This window comes from Sporothrix brasiliensis, assembly GCF_000820605.1.
Source record: "Sporothrix brasiliensis 5110 chromosome Unknown Cont15, whole genome shotgun sequence".
Classification (NCBI taxonomy): Eukaryota; Fungi; Ascomycota; class Sordariomycetes; order Ophiostomatales; family Ophiostomataceae; genus Sporothrix; species Sporothrix brasiliensis.
In genome coordinates this window covers 1,684,447-1,710,754 of record NW_024467134.1, presented here as the reverse complement: position 1 = coordinate 1,710,754, position 26,308 = coordinate 1,684,447, and the positions used below count along the sequence as shown (strand labels likewise).

At 51.1% G+C, this 26,308-nt stretch overlaps 6 protein-coding genes across 6 annotated transcripts; 4 read left to right on the top strand and 2 right to left on the bottom strand.

Moving 5' to 3' along the window:
• Positions 1-6,386: 6,386 nt before the first annotated feature.
• Positions 6,387-13,031, top strand: SPBR_09193 (uncharacterized protein; the record flags this gene model as incomplete). The annotated part of the gene is made up of 6 exons (XM_040767319.1): positions 6,387-6,917; positions 6,985-7,240; positions 11,970-12,302; positions 12,358-12,531; positions 12,622-12,791; positions 12,846-13,031. The coding sequence occupies 6 exons, from the start codon at positions 6,387-6,389 to the stop codon at positions 13,029-13,031; spliced, it is 1,650 nt and encodes a 549-aa protein (XP_040622259.1).
• A 2,381-nt stretch (positions 13,032-15,412) lies between these two features.
• On the top strand, positions 15,413-16,321 carry SPBR_06116 (uncharacterized protein; the record flags this gene model as incomplete). Its single annotated transcript, XM_040764378.1, has 2 exons — positions 15,413-16,007; positions 16,188-16,321. 2 exons carry the CDS (start codon positions 15,413-15,415, stop codon positions 16,319-16,321), a joined length of 729 nt encoding a protein of 242 aa, XP_040622258.1.
• A 4,739-nt stretch (positions 16,322-21,060) lies between these two features.
• Positions 21,061-22,248, bottom strand: SPBR_05992 (uncharacterized protein; the record flags this gene model as incomplete). Its single annotated transcript, XM_040764254.1, has 1 exon — positions 21,061-22,248. One exon carries the CDS (start codon positions 22,246-22,248, stop codon positions 21,061-21,063), a length of 1,188 nt encoding a protein of 395 aa, XP_040622257.1.
• Positions 22,249-22,684: 436 nt separating this feature from the next.
• Positions 22,685-23,170, top strand: SPBR_06246 (uncharacterized protein; the record flags this gene model as incomplete). The annotated part of the gene is made up of 1 exon (XM_040764508.1): positions 22,685-23,170. One exon carries the CDS (start codon positions 22,685-22,687, stop codon positions 23,168-23,170), a length of 486 nt encoding a protein of 161 aa, XP_040622256.1.
• A 359-nt stretch (positions 23,171-23,529) lies between these two features.
• SPBR_06261 (uncharacterized protein) lies at positions 23,530-23,946 on the bottom strand (the record flags this gene model as incomplete). Its single annotated transcript, XM_040764523.1, has 1 exon — positions 23,530-23,946. One exon carries the CDS (start codon positions 23,944-23,946, stop codon positions 23,530-23,532), a length of 417 nt encoding a protein of 138 aa, XP_040622255.1.
• Positions 23,947-24,484: 538 nt separating this feature from the next.
• On the top strand, positions 24,485-26,201 carry SPBR_05805 (uncharacterized protein; the record flags this gene model as incomplete). Its single annotated transcript, XM_040764068.1, has 3 exons — positions 24,485-24,910; positions 25,014-25,790; positions 26,037-26,201. 3 exons carry the CDS (start codon positions 24,485-24,487, stop codon positions 26,199-26,201), a joined length of 1,368 nt encoding a protein of 455 aa, XP_040622254.1.
• Positions 26,202-26,308: the final 107 nt, after the last annotated feature.

Genomic DNA, 26,308 nt, shown 5'->3' with positions numbered 1-26,308 from the left:
CGCAACATGCGGCAAAGACTTCAAGAGATCCTCTGATCTAACTCGACACGAGCGGACTCACACGGGCAAAAAACCATACGAATGCCCAACATGCGGCAAAGACTTCAAGAGATCCTTTGGTCTAACTCGACACATGCGCACTCACACGAGCGAGAAACCATACAAATGCCCAACATGCGCCAATAGCTTCAAATATCTTTCTAGTCTAACTGATCACATGCGGACTCACACGGGCGAGAAACCATACAAATGTCCAACATGCGGCAGGAGGTTTAAGACTTACTCTGGTCTATATCAACACAAGCGGACTCACAAGAGCGGGAAACCATACAAATGCACATGCGGCAAAGAGTATAAGAGTCCCTCTGGTCTATCTCAACACAAGAAGATTCACAAGGGCGAGAGACCGTCTGAACTCGCCCGGAGCAATGCTTCACAGAACACTCGGCCCGAGAACCCTCAGGCTGCGGGTCAGAGACCAGAGCCATTCCTACCGTCCTTTTTTCTTACCCTCACTCTTAACCCAACCTCCACAAGTCTTTCCTACGATGGTTGTTCCCGTTGAGTCGTGGAAAGATACAATCAGACTTGTCGGTCGCTGGTGCGCCGTGGCCGCCTCGGCATAGTCACCTATGAAGAAGAATGTTGTTTGAGTTGCTAGAGGTTGCATGCAGGTAGTCCAGAGAGTGTGGCTAGCACTTTGTGTGATCTCAATCCTAAACATTTTACCGTCTTACGCACTCCTTTCTCCCTCGTCACACTCCCCTGCACGTCAACTGGCAGCTGGCGCGGGAGGCAGGCGCTCATCTGTCGATATTGCCTGTCCGTAACCCCGGACGAGGTATTACCGCCCTCTCTGGCCTTATCGAGATATTAGGAGAAAACATCCCCCCTTCCTCTAGTCACAGATTCCCAGTAAGAAAAGAAGTTCTCGTCCTTTCTGACGGTATACAGCATGCCACCCTTTTAATAATAGGAGGTAGGCGAGAAGATCATCCCGACACTCCTTTTCTAGTCTCCCGAATCTCCTCACGACGTAAGCGCCGGCATTGGTAATGCTAAGTGGGCGAGGGATAATAAAATACAATAAACGAAAAGAAGAAGACGAGGTGAATACATGGTAGATCTGGGTTACCCACATCTCGTTTCGCCAATTCACACGAGACATGGTGCTCACTCTACTCGAAAAACAAAAGCGGAAGCGGTGAATATGTGTCTGCAGAACCAACAGGTAGGCAGCAAAATACCACCTCCCATGCAAGGGTGGCGAGGGTGGTAAACAAGCCATATGACGACCCAACCCAGGAGAGACGTCCGTTTCCAACGCATTTGCGTGCGAGCCAAATGAGCGTTATTGATAGGCCCGACCCAACGTGTGCGGATGGCTGGAGACCCGTCTGGTAAGAGGAAGTCATGGCGCGGTGCGCCGAATGGAAGTCCTCGGTGGAGACTTGTGACTTAAAGTGGGGCGCGGGGGTTCAGTTTCGTAGCAATTAATTATGTAATTTTTTCGTTCATCTGAGAAGATAAGACGCATGTTTCCGCCACTCGTCCTACGTCCTATCAAGTATCCCGTTGAGCGTCCCGTCAAGCGTCCCTTTCGTCGTACCCCTTTTAAAAATGTGAAATAAAAACGGGGTTTCATTTCATTCAGCGCATCGCGTTCTGACTCCCTCTCACCTAAGTCGACGGGTCTGCAGCCATCCGTTGGGTTAGGCCTGTCAAAACGCTTTGGCCCGCACGCAAATGCGTTGGAAACGGCGCCGCTCCTGGGTTGGACAGTCTCTGCCACAGACATGGGTTTTGTTCAGCACACCACCCCATATGTGGCGCTGATCCAAGGGGGCAGCGACGGCGGGTCCAGCTTTAACAGGGGTGCTCGCTCGTGTGGCCAGAAGAGGGGGAGGTTGCATTGCAGGGGGAGAAGGTTCGTTGGCGCTTAAATATGTCGATTCATTTCTTTCAACCTGACGAGATAAATCACACTCTTTCGCCACTCTTCCTCGTTCCGCCAGTGTCCCCGTCAAGTTTAGTCAATCGTCTCGTGAAAGTGTCTAGTCTTTTTTCCTACATTTCCCTTTTTTTCTTTGTTTATTTATCCATCAAGGTTTCTGGGCCACTATGAATCAGATCACAGCCGCATCCATCATTCAAGGATCAGATGATTCCTTTCTTCACTTGCGCGCATTATGTCAGTTGGTGCCCGTTGTGGATATGCTCCGAACGCGCAATCGCGTCCCACCCAAACATGTCGCACGACTCCGTCTGTTCTTGGAGACGCTCTTCGAGGACCAAACTGTTGACGTCCGGCGTTTCGGTACCAAACGGCGCGGTTCTGGCTGGGCTCGCAATCAAGCCGAGCTCGTCAAGCAGGATGCAAAGACCCTTGTCCTTCTTGGACTATGCTTGACACTGACCGAAATAGGCGATTACGGCCAGAGCCGCATGGCCGTTCTTCTCACCGTGACACGAGCGTTAGGGAGCGAGGCATGCTGCCAACCCGTCTTTGAAGACAGCAAAGTCACAACCGTCTGTCAAGGTATAAAGTCTTAGCCCTGTTTCTTCGACAGGAACGAATGTCACACAAATTTATATTAATATATTACGTGTAGAGTTTAAAGACAAACTGGGGGCTAATACGGAACCCATATCCTCCCAAATCAGCCCAGTTTGGCCGATGCCTAATAATCGCAACATCAATACCGTACTTTTACAACACAAGACACCGCCAAGTTCTTTACCAGCTGTTGAAGATATTTATTCGCATCCCGACCTCACCCTGCCACCGATTATCTTACCGCCGCCATCGGCTCTGCCTCTTAATACTTCCGCCACCGTGCCGGCCATTAACCTAACAAATGGACCGACATCACACGGCGAAAGGCCCGACTTCAAGTTAACACCTTCGGGATTAGAGAAAGTTTACATAACAACTTGTTCCAAGCAACATCTACTACCGTTCCTACCCAAACCACCCACCATCGCTGTATTTCATGACGAGGGCCGCGACGAATACAAATACGAGATGTCACATGGCCCCTACGGCAGATACGAGCTCTGCTTATCGAAAAATGGGGTGCAGCGTTTGGAAGCGACTCCCTTTGATGATCATCGATTTATGATCGCTGCTTCGTCGCTCGAGGGCGCGTTTCGAACTGGTAAAACACAGTCTATTGTTTTCCGTAATGTCGGATGTACTGTGGTTGATAAGGATATTTATATAATTTGGAAACATCCGGGTATTTTACGTTTTTTAAGGGGATGCCGCGTATTCCAAATGTCGACGTTGGCACAATTAATGTCAAAAATGTAACTATTATTTATTTCGTTACTTACTGTTTATATAACGTAGATGAACGTCGGTCGTATGTAACCAAATCTCCTTAAAGTACGTCCCTATTGGCATTAACCAGACTCCTTCTTCATCCAAGGAGGTCCAATCCTCATTCAATAACACGCCGCCGTGTGTCTCCCTATTATCTAGGGTGAGTGCGACTGAAGCCATCTCGTCTTGGTTACCGAACTCGAAGTCGCTTATACGTTTTCCGCGAAACTTGTAAATTTCTCATTAGTCTCGTATATAACACAAAAATAACATAACCGTCTTCTTATCGTCTGTCATCCGGGAGCTCTTACCCACGACGCTACATGTCTGAGGACCTGCTGATCGGTCCATGCTTCAACATTAAGAAACATGGCCTGCGACGCGATCGACGTCTTAGTGCGGAGGTCTTCTCGGTCGTGAGAATTTGCTACCTCGTGTGTCGATGGTCGGCTGGCGGAGATGGGCTGCTTCTCTTTGATCGCTATCTTCCAGAGGTAGCTAAGCGAAGCATCGATTACGTCAACTTTACGCTGGACAGCGCTTTCTCCAGACACCTTGTCGTCTAGGTCGCTTGGGATACTGCGTCGTCGCTTTGAAAGTCCGAATTCGTGTAGGACAAGACTTTGTCTCGTAACTGTCTTCGAGTCGAGGCAGTGAACAGCTGGAGGTTCAAGTTGTTGTGTCGTGCATGACGTAAAGCGCTCATTTTGACCGAAACCCCTCTGTCGTGTAGAACTCGCGTGGCGCGGGGTAAAATCGATCATTTTTAAAGGGACGGATCGGATAAAATTAACGCCGTCTTCCGTAGGCTGTTCGTGAATGATACTAAGAAGTTGAACAGCGTGAGAAGAAGGAGAGTTGAAGACATATAAATACAAAATGTAGGAAAGGGCGTAATGAGTCGAGGCAGAGTATTATGAGTAATATTGCACTTTCACCGGGCAACATGTCCCAAATGGATCGATTCACTATCATTGGTGGCAACTTACCCAAGCCTGGCAAAGACGTATGCAGGGCGTACATGATGCAGGTAATTGCACGTTTCCCACACCGTCTTCGCTGTAGTTGGAGGCAGTCCACGGTGTGCCTTCTCGTACCCAACCATCAAAGAGCGTCCTCGGACTCTCTAGCGCCGCAATTTTGTCCTGCAGTTCCGAATCTGCAAATTTCTGTACGGGCATCGTTCCCACCCTGCCTCGCCTCTGCTTGTTAGAATGGGACATGAGACAAGGGACGAGGAGCTTCTCACTTTTAGCAGGGGTAAAGCAAGGACTTAAAATTTGTTACATTGAAAATGGCTCATGTCCATACATCGTCTACATATATTCAAACAGAGCGCTAGGTCCGTAAGCTTTCAGTCGAGAAATATCGGCACGGGTTAGAACTGTCTGCTTGTTGTTGTCCGATTGCTATATGTTTTTCCACCACTACAAGCTCTGGGGGTATTGGAGACTTCCGCCAGACGAGACCAAAAGCCGCAATATCTCATCTATGTTGTTTTCCAACACTTTAACCCGATTCTCAAGTCCTTGATTGCTGTTTTCCATCTGCCCTTCAAGTCTGCCGAGCCTGTCCGTGAAAGTTTGGATACAACACCTCATGGAAGTTTCTGCGTGTTTCTTAAATACCCTAAAACGATCGATCTTTGGTCTACAGCTCGCTCTCGCTGCCCCAATATCTCTTCTTGGTGTCTTATTGAGGCTCGATTTGCTCGTAGACATTCTTCCTTGACCGTCGTCGGGTGGTGTAGCGTTGAGTGTTGATGGAGCCGATTCTCTCATGGGCAGTATCGTCATGTCCCCCGCGACAGATTTGCAAGTTGGGGCACCGGGATATTGTGGTGATGATCGGTTGCATCCCGCTTCGCCATTTTCGTCACTGTTGAGTAGATCGAGAATTTCCATCTTTCCCTTTCCCACGTCGCTGAATGATGTCAGAGACCTTGTATTTCTCTAGGCGAAGGAAAGTTGATTCGTCGTAATAATAGAGGAGGAGTCGGTTTGGTTGGAAGCTGGCAGATGCATAGTTCGAGGAAAGGAGAACAGGGTCGGGATGGAAAAGGATGACAGAGGCAGAGACGAAATAAGTAGATAGGGATAAAGAAATACCAGCCCAGCCCATATGAGCACTCATTGACTGTAGCCAACCGGCCCAGGACAGTGGCTTATTCTCAGAACCAGTCGCGATTTTTCCAACTATTTTAAGGCAAGGGCACCGGGTGGGATATCGGAAAGTGTGCTCCTTGCAGGCGGCAGCTGAGCCGCTCAGCTTTCGGTCAGTTAATCTGCGACAGGTGCGGCAGGTCTTTTCCTGGTTCCTTCTCTCCTCCAGGGAACATACTGAGTACTTGGTTTCACATCATGATGGGCCAAAGTTGGTCAATAGATTGTCAGATTCTACCGCGTTTTCCCTGTTCCCATTTGCTTCCTTTTGACATGTTTGAGAGTAATGGACGACCTGGGGACAGACAGGGCACCTGGCGGGACGCTTGACGGGACGCTTGACGTGACGCTTTGACCTGAACAGGACGAGCATTCGTAAGAAAGCCTTGTGAGGGCTACCAATGTTTCAGCCATCCACTGCAAGGGGTGGGAAAGATGGGGGTTGGAATGGGGAGGGAGGGAACGTCGTGGAGTTATTCGGTGCGGCAAATTCTCTTTCTAACCCCTTTTATTCTTGCCTGCCGCCGGTTGTAGCTGCAAGAAGTCCTCCGGAGGTCGACAGTGTCCGAAAAAGCGGGCGGTTTGAATCTTACTGCAGGACTCTCTTTTTCTGTTAACGCGAGGAGTTGGACATTCCCAAGTCGATGGACTGCAGAGGCTATACCGCGTATGGCGGGTGCCGCCTTTCTTTTGGGAAAAATATGGGAGGCTGACTAGCGGCAGGCCATTTCAGAGACGCAATCGGTATAGGCAGAAAGCTGTGTAATAGAGGTTTACTCTTGCTTAGTTGTTTAGATATATAAGTGCGGAGTTCGCAGTTGACTAAACCGTGCTGGTCGAATCGTGCTGGTCGGCGTATTTCCTTTCTACATTACCTCGCTTACTCCAATTCACCCATCATGTCACCGCGACCGCTGCTTGACCCTTCCCCATCCCCTTCGCCGCCACCTTCACTCCCACCACCACCCCCTCCTGTTCCTCCCTCTTCCCCTACCTTATCTATCGAAGACCAAGTGGCTCGATTGCGACGGCCATCAGACGATGACGAGTGGGTGAAATGCTTTGTCCAGCCCAAAGACTTCGAGTCTATCAAAACCAGCTGGGCGAAAATTCATCATCTGCCCCAATTCCACGTGGTTGGAAAATTGAAGGACGGATATATGGTTGCGGTTGCTGCCTTCGTCTTGCCGCTTCTCAACGATCTCGAAATCCCATACTCACATGCAGATGGAGAGTTTTCAAGCGATTGGCGGCCGCATCGGGATATGAGTTCTAATCGGCGGTGGTTTGTTCAAAATGCCATCGCCGGTATTTCTATGCGTGCTCGAGGGCTTGTCGACTTATATCGGGGAATGTTCAATTACTGGTCGACGGTACCGAGCGATCTCAGGCTGCCGATCGAGTGGGCCATCCTCCTGCGGGATATCGAGGTGTGTTTTCTGTTTTTCTTTACAGAGTCTCCGTTGCCAAGAAAGAACAAAGTTAACAAAGGTTTAGAATGCGCCTCCCGCTGTTCTAGAAACATTTTACTCCTCCTCCCTTCTTCTCGACAGCCTCCTCCATGATGCCACATACCTACGGCAGACGCTTATGGACGTTATTGAGCGGCTACGCCGGGCGAACACAGAAATGGCCATGGTGCCACCGTCGTCCGAGGAAATACCCATACATATACATCACATATCGCTCCTTCGTGGACTCCTCGAACATGCCGGCGGCCAGCGCGATGTGCACCAGTATGAAATCGACAAACGTCGGTCGGTAAACGACAATCTACGTTATCTCTGTGAGCTGTACTGCGGCAACCAGACGTCCGGCCCACTACCATCCAAAGGTCTACGCGCTGACGACGAACATCGTCTGGACCTAATTAGGTGGTTTGCGCCATTCCGCTTTGAAAGCGTTTTGTATACGATTTTACCGGCGGACTTGATCGACAATCTTCCGTTCGACACAGTAGAAGCTACTCTTCTCATGTAAGACCTCTACTTCCTAGTAATACAAGATCTCTTACAACGTAAACTAACATAACAGCGGGCATCACCTCCCCCCTTATGGACCTGAGACCTTGCCTTTATTCCTCTGCCAATACACATCTGTGGAAAAAACCTATGACTGTCTTTCCGTATGGATGGCGTCTGCTGAAGGAAGATCCAAACGTGGCCAGATTGTACAACTGTTACACGATGCCCAGACTCGGTGTCAAACATGGGTGTACCTCGGGGCTTTGGTGTGTTTTGAACGAGTTCTCGGTAGCTCAGATGTCGCAGCTATCGGAGAGAGCTTTTTTTGTCAGTTTGGCCATGACGAGAGCGAGACGTTGTGGCATGATGTTGCCAACTGCCTGCATCAGATCGACCGTTGTGATCTGGACGCCGTTTCTTGGCTGCTGGATGAAGAATGGCGGCCGTCCCAGTTGTTGAGGGATCGTACACTACTGGTCCTATATTGGCATCTTCGGGGCTTTGTGGCTCATGACAAGGCCTGCACGATTCTTTCGCTTGTCCTTTCTGATGACAAAACAGACGAGGCAGACATGAGGCCGCCGGATGGGCAGAATATTTGACATGTGGTGAGGTTACGTGGCTAGCCTTTTAACGATTCTGGTTACTGAGCCCAACTAACCCAGAATCATGGTGTGGGAGATATGTGTATGTGTTGAGAGGATTGTATTTTGTGTTTTATGTTTTGTGTTTTGCTGTGCTTTGCTCTGCTGTGTCGTGCGGAGGATGACGTGAGGCAAAGGAAGAGGGGGCGAAAGAAAAAAAAGAAAAGGTAAAAAGTAGCAGATAGCATCCCCCACCATTTTCGCAGGAAAAAGGCACATCCCGAGCAGGTACGTACTGATCTTCCACGATCCGAGGTCTCGCCTTGTTTTCCAACCACAACGCCTGCTGCAGTTGCAGGGATATAGTTTGCGGGATTTCTTGGAATGTGATGAAAACAGACAACAGGAACCAACATGTGACTGCTCATAGGCCCAACAAGAGCACCGCCTTGACGGTTAATGCGTCCTCGTCTCGATATGGGTTGGTGGGTAGGCGGTCATAAGTGTGTGTGGGCCGCTAATCGAGTTCCCGGCTAATCAACCGCAAGAGCGGAGGAACATAGGTGATGGACGGCTTGCTGTATCTCTCGCTCTTCGTTTTGTCTTGCCCACTTTATTTCTCGCGGTCGGCCGACTGAGGTGTGGTTTACTTCGCCCAAAGTATTCGTAGTGTTGCATCGGAAGGAGAAGACACTGTGTGTGCCAACAGCAGGCGCGCTAACCTTTTTAAGTAGCTTGCAAGGGACAAGGAACAGGGAGACCGACCGAGATACGAGTCAAGTGGCTTTTATCGGCCTGCTCTCCAGTTTTCTCTCGCGGATCGACAGTACTCGCTGGCAAGGGAGGAAAAAATATTTATACCATACTTTTGCATACCTGCATATCTCGTAATATTTCTCGAACCTCGACTTATCCGTATAACAAGGGCACCACTTAAGGCCGTCGGGATGGTCCATTAGTGTCCTTTTCCCGGAAACCAAGCCCCGCCAAATAATAAATCAACACGCCAACAGAGGATGTCGGCAAGCAGTTTCAGCGCCAATCTAAAAAGAGTCACGCTAGCACAGCCTTCACTACAACCTTTACCCAACCTCCGCCAGAGTTCAACCCTGGGTTAAAATAAGAGTGAGGGCTCTGTTTCCACCCTCCCGGATCGTCTTCGCCCCTACGTTCTTGCGGTTGATTGGCTGGGAACTCGATTAACGGCCCACACCCGCTTTTCCGAGCTGTGGTTCGTCTCCACCAACCAGTGTCGGGTCCGAAGAGGGCGCATTTTCCCCACCTGAGCGGGAAATGTTCTTCTATTGTTGCCAAGATAGTCGCTCCCGCAGATGCGAGTTGAATAAGGAGTAGTGAAGTACACCCAGTCTTCGTCTTCGGCCATTTGACGAGTTATTTTTCAAATCTACTTATATAAAACAGAAAGCATAGAAAGACGCAGGCTTGATAAGCGTCTGAGAAGGTCTGCTGAAAGATATTCTTGTTTTCCTATCGGGGTAGTGTGGTCGACGCACTTGCGTGCCTGAGAGACTGGCCAATGTCGTCCAAGCGCCCTACAATGCAACCTCGCCTCTCCTGGGTTGGACAGTCTCTGCCACAGACATGGGTTTTGTTCAGCACACCACCCCATACGTGGCGCTGATCCAAGGGGGCAGCGACGGCGGGTCCAGCTTTAACAGGGGTGCTCGCTCGTTCGTCCCCGTTTTTATTTCACATTTTTAAAAGGGGTACGACGAAAGGGACGCTTAACGGGACGCTTGACGGGACGCTTAACGGGGTACTTGATGGGACGCTTGACAGGACGAGAAAGAGTGGCGAAGGAGTGTGTTTTATCTCTTCAAGTTGAAAGAAATAAATCGACATATTTAAGCGCCAACGAACCTTCTCCCCCAAGAAATCCCATGGCCCCACACAGCTGTTTCCCTTCCCTCGCGTCTTAATGTCCCGCTCCCCCACCCCTTGTTTTGCCCTGTCACAACCATACTCAGTACTCCGTATGTCCGCTGCCAATGCCAGCACCTGCCCCCTCTCTCTATCAGTCCAGCCACTTGATGGACTTCCCTCTGAGGGAACAGTGGGTGTGGGCTCGTGGTAGCATCCCCAACCAATCGGTTAACCGCAAGACCGGGGGGGAGAAGGCGATGGGGAGGGAGTCCGTCCACCTCTTCGCACATCTCTACGGCACTAATCAACACATACCCGCTCTTTCCTCTCATGCCATTGGCGTGGTGATAAGTGGTGCTGTTCTCTCTCCGTTTTGAAAGTGCCAACAGCAGGTACGCTAAACTTAAAAAAGATGCTAATTCTCAGCTGAATAAAAGCTTGACGGATTGGCCCCACTACTTCGCGCGCGTTGGGGAAGTACGGAGACAGGGAGAGTAGTGGAGCCTAGTCGAGCCGAGACACGAGTGCAGGTGTGATGAAGCTTTTAATTGGCCTGCTGTACATGTTCACAAATAGCGCAGACTTCGTACCGATACTTATTAATACTCGTTCACGACTAAGTATTGTTTGAACCGGTACTTGTCTGTAATGGCAAGTACAGAGTACTCCGTAGACGGAAAGAAATAGCAACGATGGAAAGAAAAACAAATGCACCAATAAAAGTGGGTGGCGCTCTCCGAGGTAAACAGTCCCGGTCGCCAGATAGGCTGTACCACGTTTTCACCCTTCCCAATTTCCTCCAAACTTTATCCAAAATACCCCGTCTTCTGCTGAATCCTCGTCGCAGGTCACTATTTTTCCGGCTACTAAAATATGAGACCCATCCCAAAACGTCCGAGGACGCCCGATAGGATAGTGAACAGATAAATCAGCAAGCGAATGGTTCTATCTCAGAATTTTGTTGGATCGGAACAAAGAGGAGCCTGGTCCCGCAAACATGCAACGGACCGCCCCTAACGTCAAGGGCATACCTAGCGTCCGTGATCTTCCTGCACTACAGCCAAGTATAGGTTCAAATACTATTTAGTCATATACGAGTATGCTCAGGTACAGGTACAAATGTATTTTCTTGCTACTAGTCACTGGCACCGCCGATTTTTTTTCTTCTTTTTTTACTTCTCTTTTCTCCTTTTTCACGTTTTCATTTTTTTACTCTTGTGTTTTAATATATTTCATAAAGATGAAGTTATATATTCGGTGTCTTTGGATATTCGTCGATATTTTGGTATAAAGGTTTAACTTTCACGTATTTTCTTTAATTTAATATAATTATTTTTCGTTATTCGAAAAGACGAAGAAAAAATAGAGTGCCTCGCGAAGGGAAGTACAAAATGAAGCCGAAACATAACGCTGAGGTGCAAGAAAGAATACGGCAAATACCTGCTCCAGCAACCGTCCTAGTGGGCAAGATATCAGATAGATGTCTCTAACCATCTGCTCTCGTTCACGCACTACTACAGACGGCCAGAAGAACAGACCATTAACTCCAGACGGCCTCTACAACTATCTGCGATTGAGTCTGGCGCTTTTGTTCTAGCCACCTCGCGATCCTGGTTCACCGAGATAGGTAAGCTCAGGTGCCGTTGACTTCTTCCTTCCTCTCACCTGTCGAAGTCTCCGTCCTTAAATCCCTTTTTTCATTCCTTTTTTTACTTCACTTAATTCTATCTTCCCCATTCCAAATCCCGCTGGTCGAGAAGACTGGCCTACCGCCCATAAAGTCCTTCTATGGACCAAGCAAGTCGGTCTCGTCCGCCGGCGGCATCGCTATCTGCTCTTGGAAAACGATCCCGGGACACCACAGACGACCAAGTATCGAAGCCGCCGAAACATCCGAGGCTCGTTGGGCCTTCCAGCGAATGGAAACCTGCGGCTCCATCGACGCAGCATACCGGCGCCTCTAATACCATGACAACTGGGGCGAGTCTGGGCCGATGTCTGTGGCCCTTCGCCATTTTATATTCGGGCACGCATTTTGCTAATATCTTAGATACAATTACGCGGCTGCTAGGGCAGGGAGCATCTGGCATCGTCGTGGAGGCCAAGAGAAAGAAGCGCGTTGTTGCGATCAAAGTCTTTACGAAGGGTGACAAGGCGGCTAGGGTCGAGTTGAAGATACTGCAAACATTGCGAGAGAACGATGGAGAGAAGCAGGGCAAGTGTATCCGCTTGCTTGACTACTTTCGACATGACGGTGTTGCCTGCATTGTCGTGGCTCGCTACCCCAAAAGCCTCTTTCAATTTCTCAGAGAGAACGGCGGCTTGCCTTTTCCGATGAGCCACATCCAGAGTTTTGCTCGCCAGCTTCTGACGGCCACCTCCTGTAAGTCCTCTGCGGCCACACAGCCCTGGAGCGAGACCGTTCTCTGACCCGGCAGTCCTACAAACATTGACGATGATCCACACGGACATTAAACCGGACAACATTCTCTTATGTGACGACGCATACCAGACATTCGTGTACAAGCGGCAATACCAACGGCATATACTGCACGGCACCGAGATCCTCCTCGCTGATTTCGGCTCATCAGTTGTCCAGATAGCAGACACACGTACGACGTTTGTGACGACGTGCTACTATCGAGCTCCCGAAGTTATCTTAGGTCGGCGCTGGTCCTATCTAATCGACATGTGGGGTATAGGTTGTGTTCTTGCCGAACTTTTCAAGGGAACTGTGCTCTTTCAGAGAAGCGATGACGCGAAAGGAGACTGGGAGCATCTGGCCATGATACAGGACTTTACAGATTGCCGCATTGCGGTGCTACGCAAGCCGTCAAAGAGCCCGTTCTCGAGAGGTATAAAGCGTATAGAAGTAAGTGTTCAAGGCCACCTGCCACGACCCTTTTTACTTGACTGACACTTGTAGGATATGATCCCTAAGAAGCATACCGGTTTTTTCGACCTTCTACGCAGGATGCTTATTTACGAGCCTGAGCAGCGAATCGCCGCCAAAGACGCTTTGGACCACGAATGGTTAAGGGCCGCTCTTCCTCCTGATGATGGCGCGCATCTGCAATGCGCCTTGTACCTCCTCGAGTTCCACCGTCAATGACAGCAGCGCTATGTTCCTACAATCGACGATGTTTCGGTCAGAACGGGCCACGTAGGGCTCACAAAAGGGGAGGCAACGATACGGGCCGCTGGAAAGAACAGAGGGAAAGAAAGCAGGAACGCACTTTATGTATCCCGGCATGGCCGTACGAGTGAAGGTGTGATGCTAGCCATCTCGAATCGACAGTGCCCGGAAAATAGCGCGGTGGAGAGAAGGCATTTACCTGTAGCTGTGTTCGGCCTGGGTAATTATTTTCTTCTTTATTTTCTTCTCCGTCTTTCTCGTCTGTTACCGCCCTCTTTCCCACGCGACATATGTAGACAAAGTCCAGCTCCATCTAAAATGGCCTTCCCCGTTATCGATTTCGTTGTTCATATAGTTAGTTGTCGACTTATTCCTCGTTTAATGGCGGAACGAGACCAGCGAGTCCTAATATCCTCCCACCCCCCGATGAACAATCGTCAAAAACAAGATGACAAACATGGCTACTGATTCGCGATCTCCGGTAAACAACACGTATCGTATGCCGTCAGAGGCGACAGTAACGGCGCCTTTCATCTGGAAGTTTATTGCTACGGGATATATTTCTGATCGTATCACTGACAGAACACCGTATAGCTTCCTCACCTGCTGGGACAGCGCCGGGAATCGGGTCGTTTTTGACAAAGTGCGAATCCACTGCATTCTTTCATGGTGATCCTTATGACCCGAAGTCTCGTCTCGATGTCTCTCTCGCACAGCAGCCAGTTTCTAACAGAACACGAACTAGAATATCTCGTAATTGACTCTTCGTGAAGGGCAACCATACCTTTCACGCCAAAGAAGTTTAAAAAACAGGCCAGGAGCCAAGGGTGTCGTTGAGCCCTCATGCATCTGTCTTAAGGCAATACGTTGCTCATGTTTCTCGCGAGCACCTGATGGACAATCAATTTATGCTCGTGTTATCGGCGTAGGGGACCACTCCCGCCTACCAGTGGAGTGATATCGGTGTAGGGTCGTCCTGTCTCGCACACGGTATGTGTAGAGTAACAGAAGGAGCACAAAAGGAGTGAAGAAGGCGGGGGAATTGGGAAAGGACACAGGGAAGGGAAAGATAATGAAAATCGAAGCCGGGAAGAAGACGAGAGAATTAAGGGGGTGGGAGAAGAGGTGTTTATTTTCCTCTTTTCTTCCTCTTTTCTTCCTCCTTTCTTCCTCCTTTCTTCCTCTTTTCTTCCTCCTTTTTCCTCTTTTCTTCCTCCTTTCTTCCTCCTTTTTCCTCTTTTCTTCCTCCTTTCTTCCTCTTTTCTTCCTCCTTTTTTCTTTGGGCTAAGACCACGCTCCTTTTTAACCGGCAAAGCCTCGTCCGTTTTTAACTCGGACGTTTCGTCGCACGGCATCGGGCACGGCCAGTTCCTCATCCCGCGCGGGCATTCTACGGCAGCAAACACCCTCCTCTCCCTGCCCCAAGTCAGATTTTTTCTCGAGTACCAACAAAAGTCCATCAACAAAAAGTCAAAAAAAACGGAGTCGACAAAGAAACCCCCACCGAGTTTCTCCCACATCAGAACATACTTCTTCGACCTTGAAACGAGCCTCCCTCTCCCACCCCAGCTTAACGACGCCGGCCTCGCCCCCACGGTATCGTCTTCTTTCATGGCAACGAGCCATCTGGCTAATGTCGATGGGCTTGTCCGCAGCTACTTTGCTCATGTACACCCCGGCGCGCCCCTCTTCAGCATTGCCCAGTTCCTCCAGTGGTCTTTTGGGGCCTGTCAAAGCAAACCCAACGAATCAATCGAGACAGCCATATGCCTTGTTGTTTGGGCCCTCGGGTCTCTGACTGCCTCAACGCCACATGATTCAACTTCAACGTCACCGAAATCATCGAACAGTCCTATCCACCAACAGCAGCAACGACAACAAAAGCAACAGCAGGCTGAGCGCGACCGATTTGCGCTGTCTCTCTTCCAGCCAGCGATGAAAATCATCGTACACCATGCACTCTGGGAGTTTGGCCCAGCATCATTGGTCACTTGTCAGGCACTTCTTCTGGCAGCATCCTATTTTTCTTACATTGGACGGCCGCTACATAACGCTAGGATGGTGTATTTGGCTAGCAAACTTCTGATTCGTGTTATTGAGGAGTAAGTGCTTAGTCTAAACATCAAAGATCTTCATGATACTAACTTTTATTAAAGAAAGCAAAGGCGGGATAGACCGGATACCGAGCTGAGCGGACCTCTACTTTCTGTCTTTTGGGTGTGCTTTATTTGGGAGTGGTAAGTCCGCCTTCTCCTTTATTGTTTACCAAATGGTGGGCATTCTTAGCTAATCTTGTTAGTGACCGTGCGGCCGAGTTAGATATCCCTAGGAGTGGCATCGAGCCTCTAGCAGATCACATGCCGCTCCCGACAAGCCTTGACCCGAACGACGGCGACAATATAATCTGCTTTGTTGCCGAGATTACTGCCCGGCGGTTCCTTAACCGTATCCACAACTCACTGTACGCGACGGAAGGCACCGACTTCGGCCAGGGCGTTGGCAAGATGCTCCCCATCAGTGCAGAGTTGAATCGTCAACTCGAGGCCTGGTACCATGCGATGCCTGACAATATCCGTCCGCCTCTAACTAGCAAGAGACGAAGTAGTGCAGGTGACGCCGCCTTGGATATGGGCCCCATTGATATTAGCGAGAATGACCCACAATGGCGCGATACCCGGCAACAACATACGACTCGGACGCTCAGCGAATGTGTCGAGATTCTCCGTATACACTACTACGCCGCCCGGCATATCATCCATCGTCCGTTCGTCCTGGATGTCGCGTGGCAGTACCAGCAGCAGATCCTAGCTCGCGACGGCACCGAATTTGCTCGCAACAATGACGAGAAGAGCAAGACGACAGAGGCAACGGTTGGGCTGCAACGATCCAAGTCGGTGGCTGCGCTGGCGTCATCGTCTGTCCCGCCACTGCCTTTGTCAGCAGACGTTCTGGGTATGTGCGCCATTTGCGTTGACTCGTGCGTGTCGTACCTGGTCCATGTTCTTCCTCTACTTGAGCGCCGGTCGCCATACCTGTGGTCGTTTTGCCAAAGCAGCATGGCCTGCTTGTTGGTACTCCTCGTGGCTAACGCATGCCCCGGAATTACCTCGAGTATGTCAAATACGCGCCAAGGGAATGCCCAGGGGCTCAATATCGGCTTCTTCCGTGACGAGGTGGCTGCTCGGTTGAGGCAGTGGGCGACACCTGGGTCAAGCTTCGAGGCAGAGTTGAAGATCATCGAGTCTTTCCCCATCAGGTCAACATGACTGGACAGGTGAGAGGGGTTATAGATGGAAGCAGAAGCCTGTGCGGCTGGCATTTTTGCTTACACTGTATATGAAGGGGAGGCCCTCGTTTCGGAGAAACGTACTATACGATTGTTATCGCTGTCTTCCACCCGTCAATGTCTTCTTCGTTTTCGTCCAAAGACTGTTAATAGTTCGAACCAGCCGAAAGAACTCCTCTCTGTCCGTTTCCGCTTCCGGCCATTGCCAAGGTCCTGTTTTCTCTCTCCATAACTCCTCAATCTCTTTGATTTTTTTCGTAGCTCTGTGCGCGCCTTGGCTTTCAATGCGATTAGCCAACGGCGCCGCCCGTGAGTGGCAGAGGCGCGAAAGGCAGCACACAACAGCGACAGTAACAGCAACAGAACTCGACGCCACGGTGGAGCGACATTAACCAAGCCTTTGCTTTTGCCGGCTTTATGTGGATGCACTGTGGCGCTGGTAGGGCTAAGAAATTTAGAGGTCCCTTATCACCTCGCTCAAAGTCGTCTGCTGCGTCGGCGCCACGTCTTGAAACAGGTAAAGGTGTGTCTTCGCTGTCCAAGTAATGGACATTTTATTTATCTCTCGAGGTTAGGTTTGGTAAAAATGCTGGACTTGCGCCTGTTATGGCGTTGTTGATTATTAATTTTCCTGGTTTTATCGCCTATTAGAAACGGTTATTAGCTCGTCTGTAAAGGTAACCTAGCATCACATAAATGTTGGCCCGGTTCATCGTCAAACACAAAGCTAAGACATAAACTAGCAAACGAGGATGAGTTAGAGGAGAAAACGTAGTTAACGCGGTTTTAGGAAGCAAAAGCAAAAGTGAGGATATCGAAGAAGTGGCTTATCTTAACTAACAGGGGCGCATTCGTATATCGAGACTCCGTAACAGTACAGTAAAACACCCCCTATAAATTAGAATTATAAAATCAATCCGGCAAAAGCAACAAGTACTTAGCAAAGGCCTCTTATGTTTCTTTATTTCTCCTGCTACTATTATTTCTCATTGCTCTTCTACCTTTTATCTTACCAGTGCACACCCAACCTTTCCAGGTCCGCCAGTCTTAGTTCCGTCCCAGTTTTCTTCATTTTATAAACCTTCTGTACTCTCCGCCGTGTCGCCCCTCGAGCGCCTTTTCCTTTTCTCCCTCTTTTTCTACACTTTCTTTCCCCTCTCTTTCTAGTACCTTTTTCCTTGAAACTCTTCACGAGAGCCGGATCAATGTCACGTTCCCGCTCCCACGTGTTATGCTTGTCACAGTAGCCCTTCCACTTCACCAGGAAATAATGCCACCGTCTGTCAAGTAATGCCTCTACCGCATACTGGTTGTCTTCGGTGTCAATAGGGCCTGGACGGTTGTCCTGTCCAGCGCGACATCCTGGGCAGTCTTCGTCTGCATCGCCTTCCGGGCGGCTCGGGTCGCCTGGCTTCGTGGCCACATACGGGGGCCAAAACTCGTCGCGTGTTGTGACCACCTGGACAGGGCCGTCATCATTCCATACCACTTCAAAGGTTGCAAACGACCTTTGAACAGGCCCGTTTCCAGTTTCCGGGTCCTGCGAAGCAGCCGCGGCGTCGCCGCCCGTGGACGCTAAGCCGCTAGATTCGTCGCATCGGAACTGCTGATACCGAGTCGGGCTGTTCTCGACAGTGGAACTTTCACTCATGTCTCCACTGCCGCCAAGTACGGCGAGTGGCGATCTAGTGGTAGAGCAGTCTGTTCGGCCGTCCTCTGGTCGCACTTGTGGCCACTGGCAAGTAACAGGGGCATCAGGGGCTTGGCTGCAGCCGTCACCGTTGCTTGGCGCTGCGTAATCATGCCCGGCGCGTACAGGCCCGACGGCGCTTCCGGCTAAGATGTGTTAGCGAATATTCCGGAAGGAGAGAGATCGGGGGACTCTTACTCCACAGCTCCAGCCGTGGCCTTGTGTCGCCGGTATGAGGCTTGGTGGGGCTGCTCGGCTCGTCGTCATTTGGATCCGCTTGAGAGGAGCCTGCGGAAGATGCTATTTGAGTAAAATTTACGGCCACATCCTCATCTTCGACTTTGATGAGTTGATGAGATGCCATTGTTTTGATTTGACTGAAAAAAAATTAAAAAAAGAGAATTGTAGAAGTTGGAAAAGCGCTGCAGGGTAGAATATGAGAAAGAATATGATAAATTGTCTGCATGGCAGATCCGCAAATAAAAGACCTGCGGTGGAAAGGTATCGAGTTATATAATGCCATTCATCTTCAGCTAGATCCTGTTCGTCTCTCGCCTGCTTACTTCTTAACGGTGCCGACTCGGCACCCCATCCTCTTGATGAAGAAAAAAGAGGGCGCGCATATCTGCCGAGGGGAGGTCATCTTGCCTCGTGCCCGCGTGCTCTCTGCCTGCCTCTACCATGTCAGCACCAACAGATACCGCACCTCGGCCTCTTGTCGGCGTGACTGCTGTCGGCTCGTCGTCCTTCTAGCTTCTGAAAAAAAAAAGGCGACAGAGAAGATCACGAATCAGACTGTTGCCCGTTCGAACGTGGGCGGGTCATGAGAGAAGACATAGACGACGGAAACCGCAGTCTTAATTTTTCCACAAATGGCGTCTCCTGGATCTTGCGTCAGAGTTGAAAAAGGCGACTCGACAGCCTGGCTATGCTCGCCTTTGTCCACGCATCGGCCCTTTTCCGAGTCTGCCTTACCACACCCCCTTTTGGCATATGCATCTCCTCGGCACGGCGGCACGATACGGCTGCCCGTCTTAGGAAGGTGGTTGCGACGGACGAGAGGACGAAGCCCTTTGCGGGCTGCCGGCGCCACGGCCGCGCGATGAGGCGAGACAAGTCCTGGCATGGCCCTGGTTTTTTGGTGGTTGTGGCTTGCTGGCCACGCGTCCACGACCCCCCCGCCCTCATCTATTGAAGAAGAATAGAGAGGTCACAGCGGCGCCAAGGCAGGGCTAGAGAGCATGACGGAATCCCATTTGTCAAAGGGGAAAAAGAAGGATTGGGAGGGATGGGCCCGGGGAGGGGGCGCGTGGGAGCATGTCCTGCAAACAATCAGCACACGAGCGGCAGCCGCGGGATGCCTAGCCGGAGAAGGGACCACAAACTCACATGAGAAAGGGAGCATGAACGCGCTCAGAGGGACAGGAATGAGACAGAGATACAAAGCGTGAATTCAAGACGGGGAAAGGGATTGGGGGAAAGGGGGCGAGAAGTCGTATGCTTCGCTCGCGGCTCCCACGCGGCCGTACACAAGTGGCTGGAGCTCAGATAGATTACGGGAAGGAGATCCTAGCCATCATTTTTGACTGGCCGGGCACGGTAGAGGAGCTCTCGAGGGGTCGTAAAAACAAAACAGCTTCATAAAGAAACAAAAGACACATAGACTGAGAAAGAACGAGGAAGGAGGGGGAGGGGGGGAGGAAGGGGGACAGACCAAGAAAAAGTGACGAAGAAAGGAGACAAAGGAAATGAAGGGGAGCGATGATGAGCCAAGAAAAAAAAAAGAAAAAGGAAAGGGGAGAAAAGAAAGCCAGAAAGTTCAGAGAGTACAACATCGGAAGACGGAAGCGGGTATTTATACAGAGGGCCAGGCGGCGCAGCGTCGGCAATGGAGCTATACCCGATCTGGAAGTGCGCTAAAACGAAAAGGGGAAACAGCACATTCTCGATTACACGCGCGATGTAGATTTAGTGTGAACTCTTATTTTAACTTGGCTTAGCCTAATCCTCGTGCACGCACCTGGTAGGCGGAGGGTACAGGTCTCAGCAATACGTTGCGCCGTCCCGTGTCGGCGCCGGCATAAAAGAAAACCTTAGTCCATTCCGATGCGGGATCGGCTGTGTTAGCTATGACTTGAGGCCTCGTAGCGGCCATTTCCGCAACAGGACCGTGTAGGCCGATGCAATCGGTCAGCTTAGCTGTGAGTTGATGATAAGACAGATGGTATGTGGGGGTCGTGCCTCCGTGCTACAAAGCATCCCATAGTCGGGAAGCCGAAACTTATCACGGGCTTCCGGCTGATGCCGTCGGTCAAATTAGTTATAACTTGGTGTCTAGTCAGTTTATATATCGAAGATACTGTGGCCGTGCTGTAAAACACCCCCCATAGCCAGGAGGTGAAATCAATCATCTACGGATTCATGTCAAAAGCGTGCTTGGACTAAGGAAGGGGTTTTGTTTATTTATTTCCGAATTGGGAGAAAGCAATAAGGGATGATAAGTACACCATCTTCTGCGGAATGGCTGAAAGTTGCCTAGGCTGTGACAACACCATCGACATCACCACGTCTGCTAAAGCAGCATGCCGGTGCGGTCTCGTGGAGTAGTCTTTAATTCGACGGCTCTGCTTTGTATCTGACGCTCTTATTTGAAAAGAGTTGAAGGGGCATGCTGGCTAATCCACATGTATGGCCCGCGGTTCGACATCACAGTACAACCAACTGGCGCTGGCAGTACCAAAATCTCGTGGGAACGAGGGGGCTTTCGTGGTATGTAAAAGGCTGCCAGAGTCTTGCATATTGTCATGTCATTGGAAACTGAATTGAAATGCACATTGAACTAGAACTATACGGAGAGTGCAAGTCGTTCATAGAAAGGAAGAGAGCAAGACAATAGGATGAGGGAACTATAGGGCCAGCCTTGAAAAAGAGGAAAAAGAGCAAAAAAAAAAAACCAGTGGCGCGAATAGGAAGCGGGAACTACAAGGGCCGGCCTTAAAAAGGTAAAAACCACAGTAACACGATCAGTCTTAAAAGTTAAACGGTTCTGGCCTGGCCGGTCCGCGCTGCACCTGGGCCGGGTCACGCCTCCTGGGTGCCAAATCGTCTAGATCCGTCTGCCCGGCCCTCAACGCGTGCCCATATAGCATTTCGTCAGTGTCCATCTTGCCCCATGTTTGATTCATCAACGACCTAGAGACGAGCTGCAATTTTCCTTCCACGATGCAGAGGCCGCTGATGTGAAATTTCCCCACCCCCCAGGGCATCTTCAAGGCAAGAATCATGCTGGTCTTGCTGCTCCTCACAAGATCGTCTTTGGTTGCCCGTGGTAGGATGAAATTGTGGCCGGCGTTTTTGTACGTCGCAAAGTATCCAGCTTGCGGGCCAGTGCGACAGTCAACCCAATAGCCCCTGAGATGGCGCGGCTCGCCGCTTCGGCCGGGCAAAGCGACGGCAACGTGAGACTGGCGTGCGGGATGTCTGCCATAGATTTCACCCCAAACAGTCTGATGCGACTCGGGATCATTGATTCGGATCTTGGTCATTGCCTGGGTGGTTTGAAAAAAGGAAAGAACTAGGTCCGCAGGACATGTAGATGAGTCTACGCCACCAGTAGGCGGGTTATTCGGCGGGGTTGCACCGGCCTGTCCAGGCGTTGCGGGCGGGTTGTTCGGCGGAGTTGCACCGGCCTCTCCAGGCGGGGCGGGCGGGTTGTTCGGCGGGGTTGCACCGGCCTCTCCAGGCGGGGCGGGCGGGTTGTTCGGCGGGGGTGTAGTAGACGGTCCAGTCGGGGCGGTCGACGCGGGTGTACCGGACCGCGAGTCCGCGGCGGTCGACGAAAGTGCAACAGACGCGGCAGACGAGGACGGAACATGGAGATTTCTCAGATCTTTGCCTTCATCAGCATCGGACTCGGTGCTGGAGTCGTTTTCATCATCAGCAGAGGGTTCGGTTGGTGCATCTCCGCTGACCGGTTGTACCCGTTCGGTAGGATGTTTGGCTTTTTTTTTAGGGCCCTTCTTTTTGGACCCCTCGGGAAATTCTTCTAGCAGCTCCTGGATAGTGGCATCGTCGTATTGAACTCCGACCTTCTTGAGAAGGGCGATCGAGTTGGGACGAGTCCAGGGTTCTGGGTATGGGACGTTGCGTTTGTGATGGAGGTGAATGAGGTGTTTCGCCAACTTCCACGTCTCCCATTCTTCGGGAGTTTGGGGCATTGTTTACAGCGTTCTTTGCGGTATTCTCGTTCTGAGTCTGTCAGCGCTGGTGTTGAATGTTGAAAAGAGGCCTGCCTCTGGATTGATTGATTGAAGTGTTGGTTAGTTACGTTTGCTGCCGTATGTCATTCTAGTTGGCTTTATTTATACAGAAGTAAAGCTCTTTGTTCGTGAACTTGGTATGTTGAATACGGAAAACGGGAGACGGAAACATGGAGAAAAGTATGACTGAAACAGACAACAGAGAACAGAAGATGGAACAAAAAGGACACTAGCTTTAAGACGGAAAGCGGAAAACGGGTTCCTGTTTAAGGCGGCTAGTTGTCACGCTTAACACTATAAATATAGTAGGCTCATTACAGTGTATTTTATGTAAAATAGAATTATGAAAAAAAAAAAAGCTTGCCACAAAGTCTTCTTTTCATTCGTCCTCGAAATGTCCCGTCGCACGCCCCCTAGACTGTACCCAACTCGGTCTGAGGGGCAGCGGGCTCGCCCGCCGACACCATACCCATTCACCTACGAGGACTCCCTGTCCTGCTTCGCAGACGACTGCTCGCGTGGCATAGCATACGACTGGATCCGAAACCACGTCCGCTACGTCCGACCCGATGCCAGGCTCTTCTCGTCCGCTGCCAGAGGCAGGCTCCTGTATCGGTACGGCGTCGTCTCCCAGAACAATAAAATCCACCGGCGGCCTATCTCGGGGCAGCAAGTGCCGAAGCAGCAGGTGCCGAAGCAGCAGGTGCCGAAGCACCAGGACAAGAGGGTTGCATTTATCCTGCCGGGGCGGCGACCCTTGCCGAGTCCTGTGCGCCCAGCTGCGAAACCAGCATGCCCCTCACCGAGCGAGCTCGTACAGTCGATGAACAAGTTGAAGCTCGCTGAAGATGGAGGTGACCTCGACATGGACAACAACTAAGACACACAGAATAGGAGGGGGGCGGTTCGGGGTGCGGAATTGTTAGTATTTCCATAGTTGCATTTGCATACAGCTCGCCGGCGAGCTGCAGTACCGAGATTCGCTGATTGCCCATACGCAAAACTACCCAACACAACCAATATGACAGCTACAACCACTTAAAGAAAGTAGAAGGGTGCTAGTGAATGTTAGATCCGTCCTACGAGACAGTAAGCCGAGGATACACGAAAAAGACAAAGGCAGAATGTTTGGTGTGGGTCGAAGTGCTCCTTAGTGATCCTTATTATACAATTCATCTCGAACAGCGTAAACAAAAACTAGTACACAGCCCATTACAAAAGCTAACCCCGACTTTCCTCCTAATCAAAAAAGCTTAGCGGTTTGGTAGCCTTTTGAGAGAACGGCTTGTGCGTGATGATCGAATTTTGCCGCATGTGTTCGATGGCTCGGCTCGGATTGCTGGCTGTCTGCAAAGGTGTGCTGGGAAACGTCGTATTTGTGATTTGACGCGAAGCCGTCGTGATAGTGTTCGCCCCGGCCCCGGCGGCGTACTCGAAATGGTCTGGGCCGTATATGCAAGCATCGTAGCTTGGGACGTTGATGTCCTTGTGGGATTTGAACATGGCGCTCTCGCCGTCCAGCTCGATGTAAACGACGACACGGGCCCCGAATTTTTGTAGAAAGGTGGCCTTTCTCATGAGACCCTCGGTCCGCGTATTGACGTTCCGCGTATTGATGCCTCGATTTGCTTTGAAAAATTTGCGTGGGGTAGCCATTGTGGTATGCAGGGAAAGGAGAGCGGATGTCAAGTAGAATGAGAGTAAAGAACGTCTGTGGTAGGTAGGGGACTAAGATGATGGAGGAAAAACGCAAAACAAGAACCCGTTTTACTTCAGGTCTGTGGTCGCCGTTTTATATCGCTGATTTACGCGCTCCCTCTATTAATAGCAAGTTGATTTGCCGTCTGTGGGTGTGTAGCCGAGAGTTTAATTTGTAGCGCGTATCGCTCTAGGCACGACGAGGTTTTGATAGGTCTTGCGTACTACTTTGTCCAGCGCCCTGTTAAGCGCCATTGTTCACATTGGCTGCGTGTTTCCCGAATTCTTTCTTAATCTCCGCGAGGGAAGCGGGCCGCAGTAGCGGCCCCCCCTTTCTTCCGCTAGCCGGCGCTTGTTTAGCGCTAGTTGTGTTTCTGTTTTCTGTATTCTGTTTCTTGTCTTCCGTAATGGCAAACGTAACCTGCCGTGAAGGCTACTTAGCTTCCCGCGCTCGACATGTTTGGCCGGCTCAGGGGCGTCGTAGACACGGCCCGCAATGATGGATGCCTCTCTTATTTATCTCGTCGTCGTTTGCAGTGTGTACGCCACGGCTGGCCTCGGCGTGCTCGCATACATCGGCTGTCGTTGGATCGCTAAGGCAGCCAGGAGCTTCTCCGCACACTTTCGCCATGCCCCGCTCACACGGCGTGGCCTGTGGCGAGCCATTGCCCGTGCCGAAGCGCTCGTCCTTCTCCTGTATACTGCAGTCAACGGCTGGGCCCTCGGCTTTTCTGTCCACGACATCACGAAGCTGGAAGAGAGGGCCGCCACCGTCGCCTCGGTCAATTTTCTGATCACGTTTCTCGGAGGAAGAACGAATCCTTTTACCGATTTTTTTCAAGTATCCCTGCGGACGCACTACCTCGTCCACCACTGGGCCGGCCGTATCGGTTGCTTGGAAGCCATCCTCCACGGAGCGCTGGTGATGCATCGGCAACTGGCCCTTGACGAGCAAGCCATCTCTGGCTACATTGTAGGAGACCCCCCCATCACCACAACATTTGACAGAAACTGACAGACGTTAGGCTGGCGCTGCTCTGATTGCCATTTTTCTGTCCTCCCTGTGGTTTACCAGGGCGTGGCAGGGCCGCTGGTTTGGTCGTATTCATGTGGTCCTGTACGTCGCGGCGATGGGAGGTCTGGCATACCACGCGTACCTTCTGGCGACCGTGCCCTTCAAGATCGTCGTCTTTGGCTCGTGGGGTGTTTGGACCCTGTCGCATCTTGTGATCATCGTTCGAAAATGGACCCGTGCCCGAGTTACGGGCGTGCCCGGCGGCGACGGTGCGGCTGTTCAATTCGCGGTCATGGCAACGCACCCAGTCCGCGTGTTTCCGGGCTGCTACTTTTACGTTTATTTTCCGAGGCGCCCATGGTACAGCTTCTTCCACGGGCGGAGACTGATGCTCCTTGCGTTCGATGCGTCGCTGTCCATGAAAACAAGCGACCTGTCCTTTCTGACGCTACGGCACGACGGAACGAGCGCCTTGCGAGACGCCAGTCGAATCCTCCTGAACGGGCCGTACGGGCTCGACATTGCGCTCCACGAGTATGAAACGGTGTTTCTTGTGGCCAAGGGCATGGGAATCGCCGGCGTCCTGTCCCACGCGCTCTACATTGCTCGCCGCAAGCGCCACGATGACAGTGTCAGGGACGAAGCCTCTCGTCTATGGGACTCGGACGAGTTTGTGTTTCGGGATGCCACACGCCGACTGATTCTCGTCTGGTTCCTCGAGCACAATAGCCAAGACGTCTGGGTCGCCGACCAGCTCAAACTACTTCAAGAGATGGACAAAGACAATGTAGGCAGACACGGACTCCCAGTACGCGCTGTTCAGACCCCTCGCTAACGACATGCAGCTGACGCTCGTTTGGTGCGTGTATCCTTCCAAACGCGCGCAACCTCCCCCCTTTGTCGAGACGGAGTCCTGGAAGAGTTGGGACAGCCTAGGCATCGACACTTTCTCCCGAGAGCTTCGCCAAGAGTCCCGATACCCAGGGAGAAGCATTGTTCTAGGTACGTACGCTCCTGTCCAATTGGTTGCCAGGGCCTTGCTGACGGCACAGTGTGCGGCGACACGGGGTTTGTGGACAACATTCGCACAAGCGTTCTCGAGAACACGACGGCGGAAAGGGACATTACGTTTGTCGAGGCGGAATTCAGGCCGCAGGGGTCCGAGTATGTGAACCATAGAATGAATGTCGCCGCGTAGGGTGCGAAGGAAATACGGGCTGGCCCCGAGATTGTTGTGTGCTCGTTCCAAGCCGTGCTTGCTGCTCGGTCCGTCATAGTTTGGCTTGAAGAAAGACTGGAAAAAAT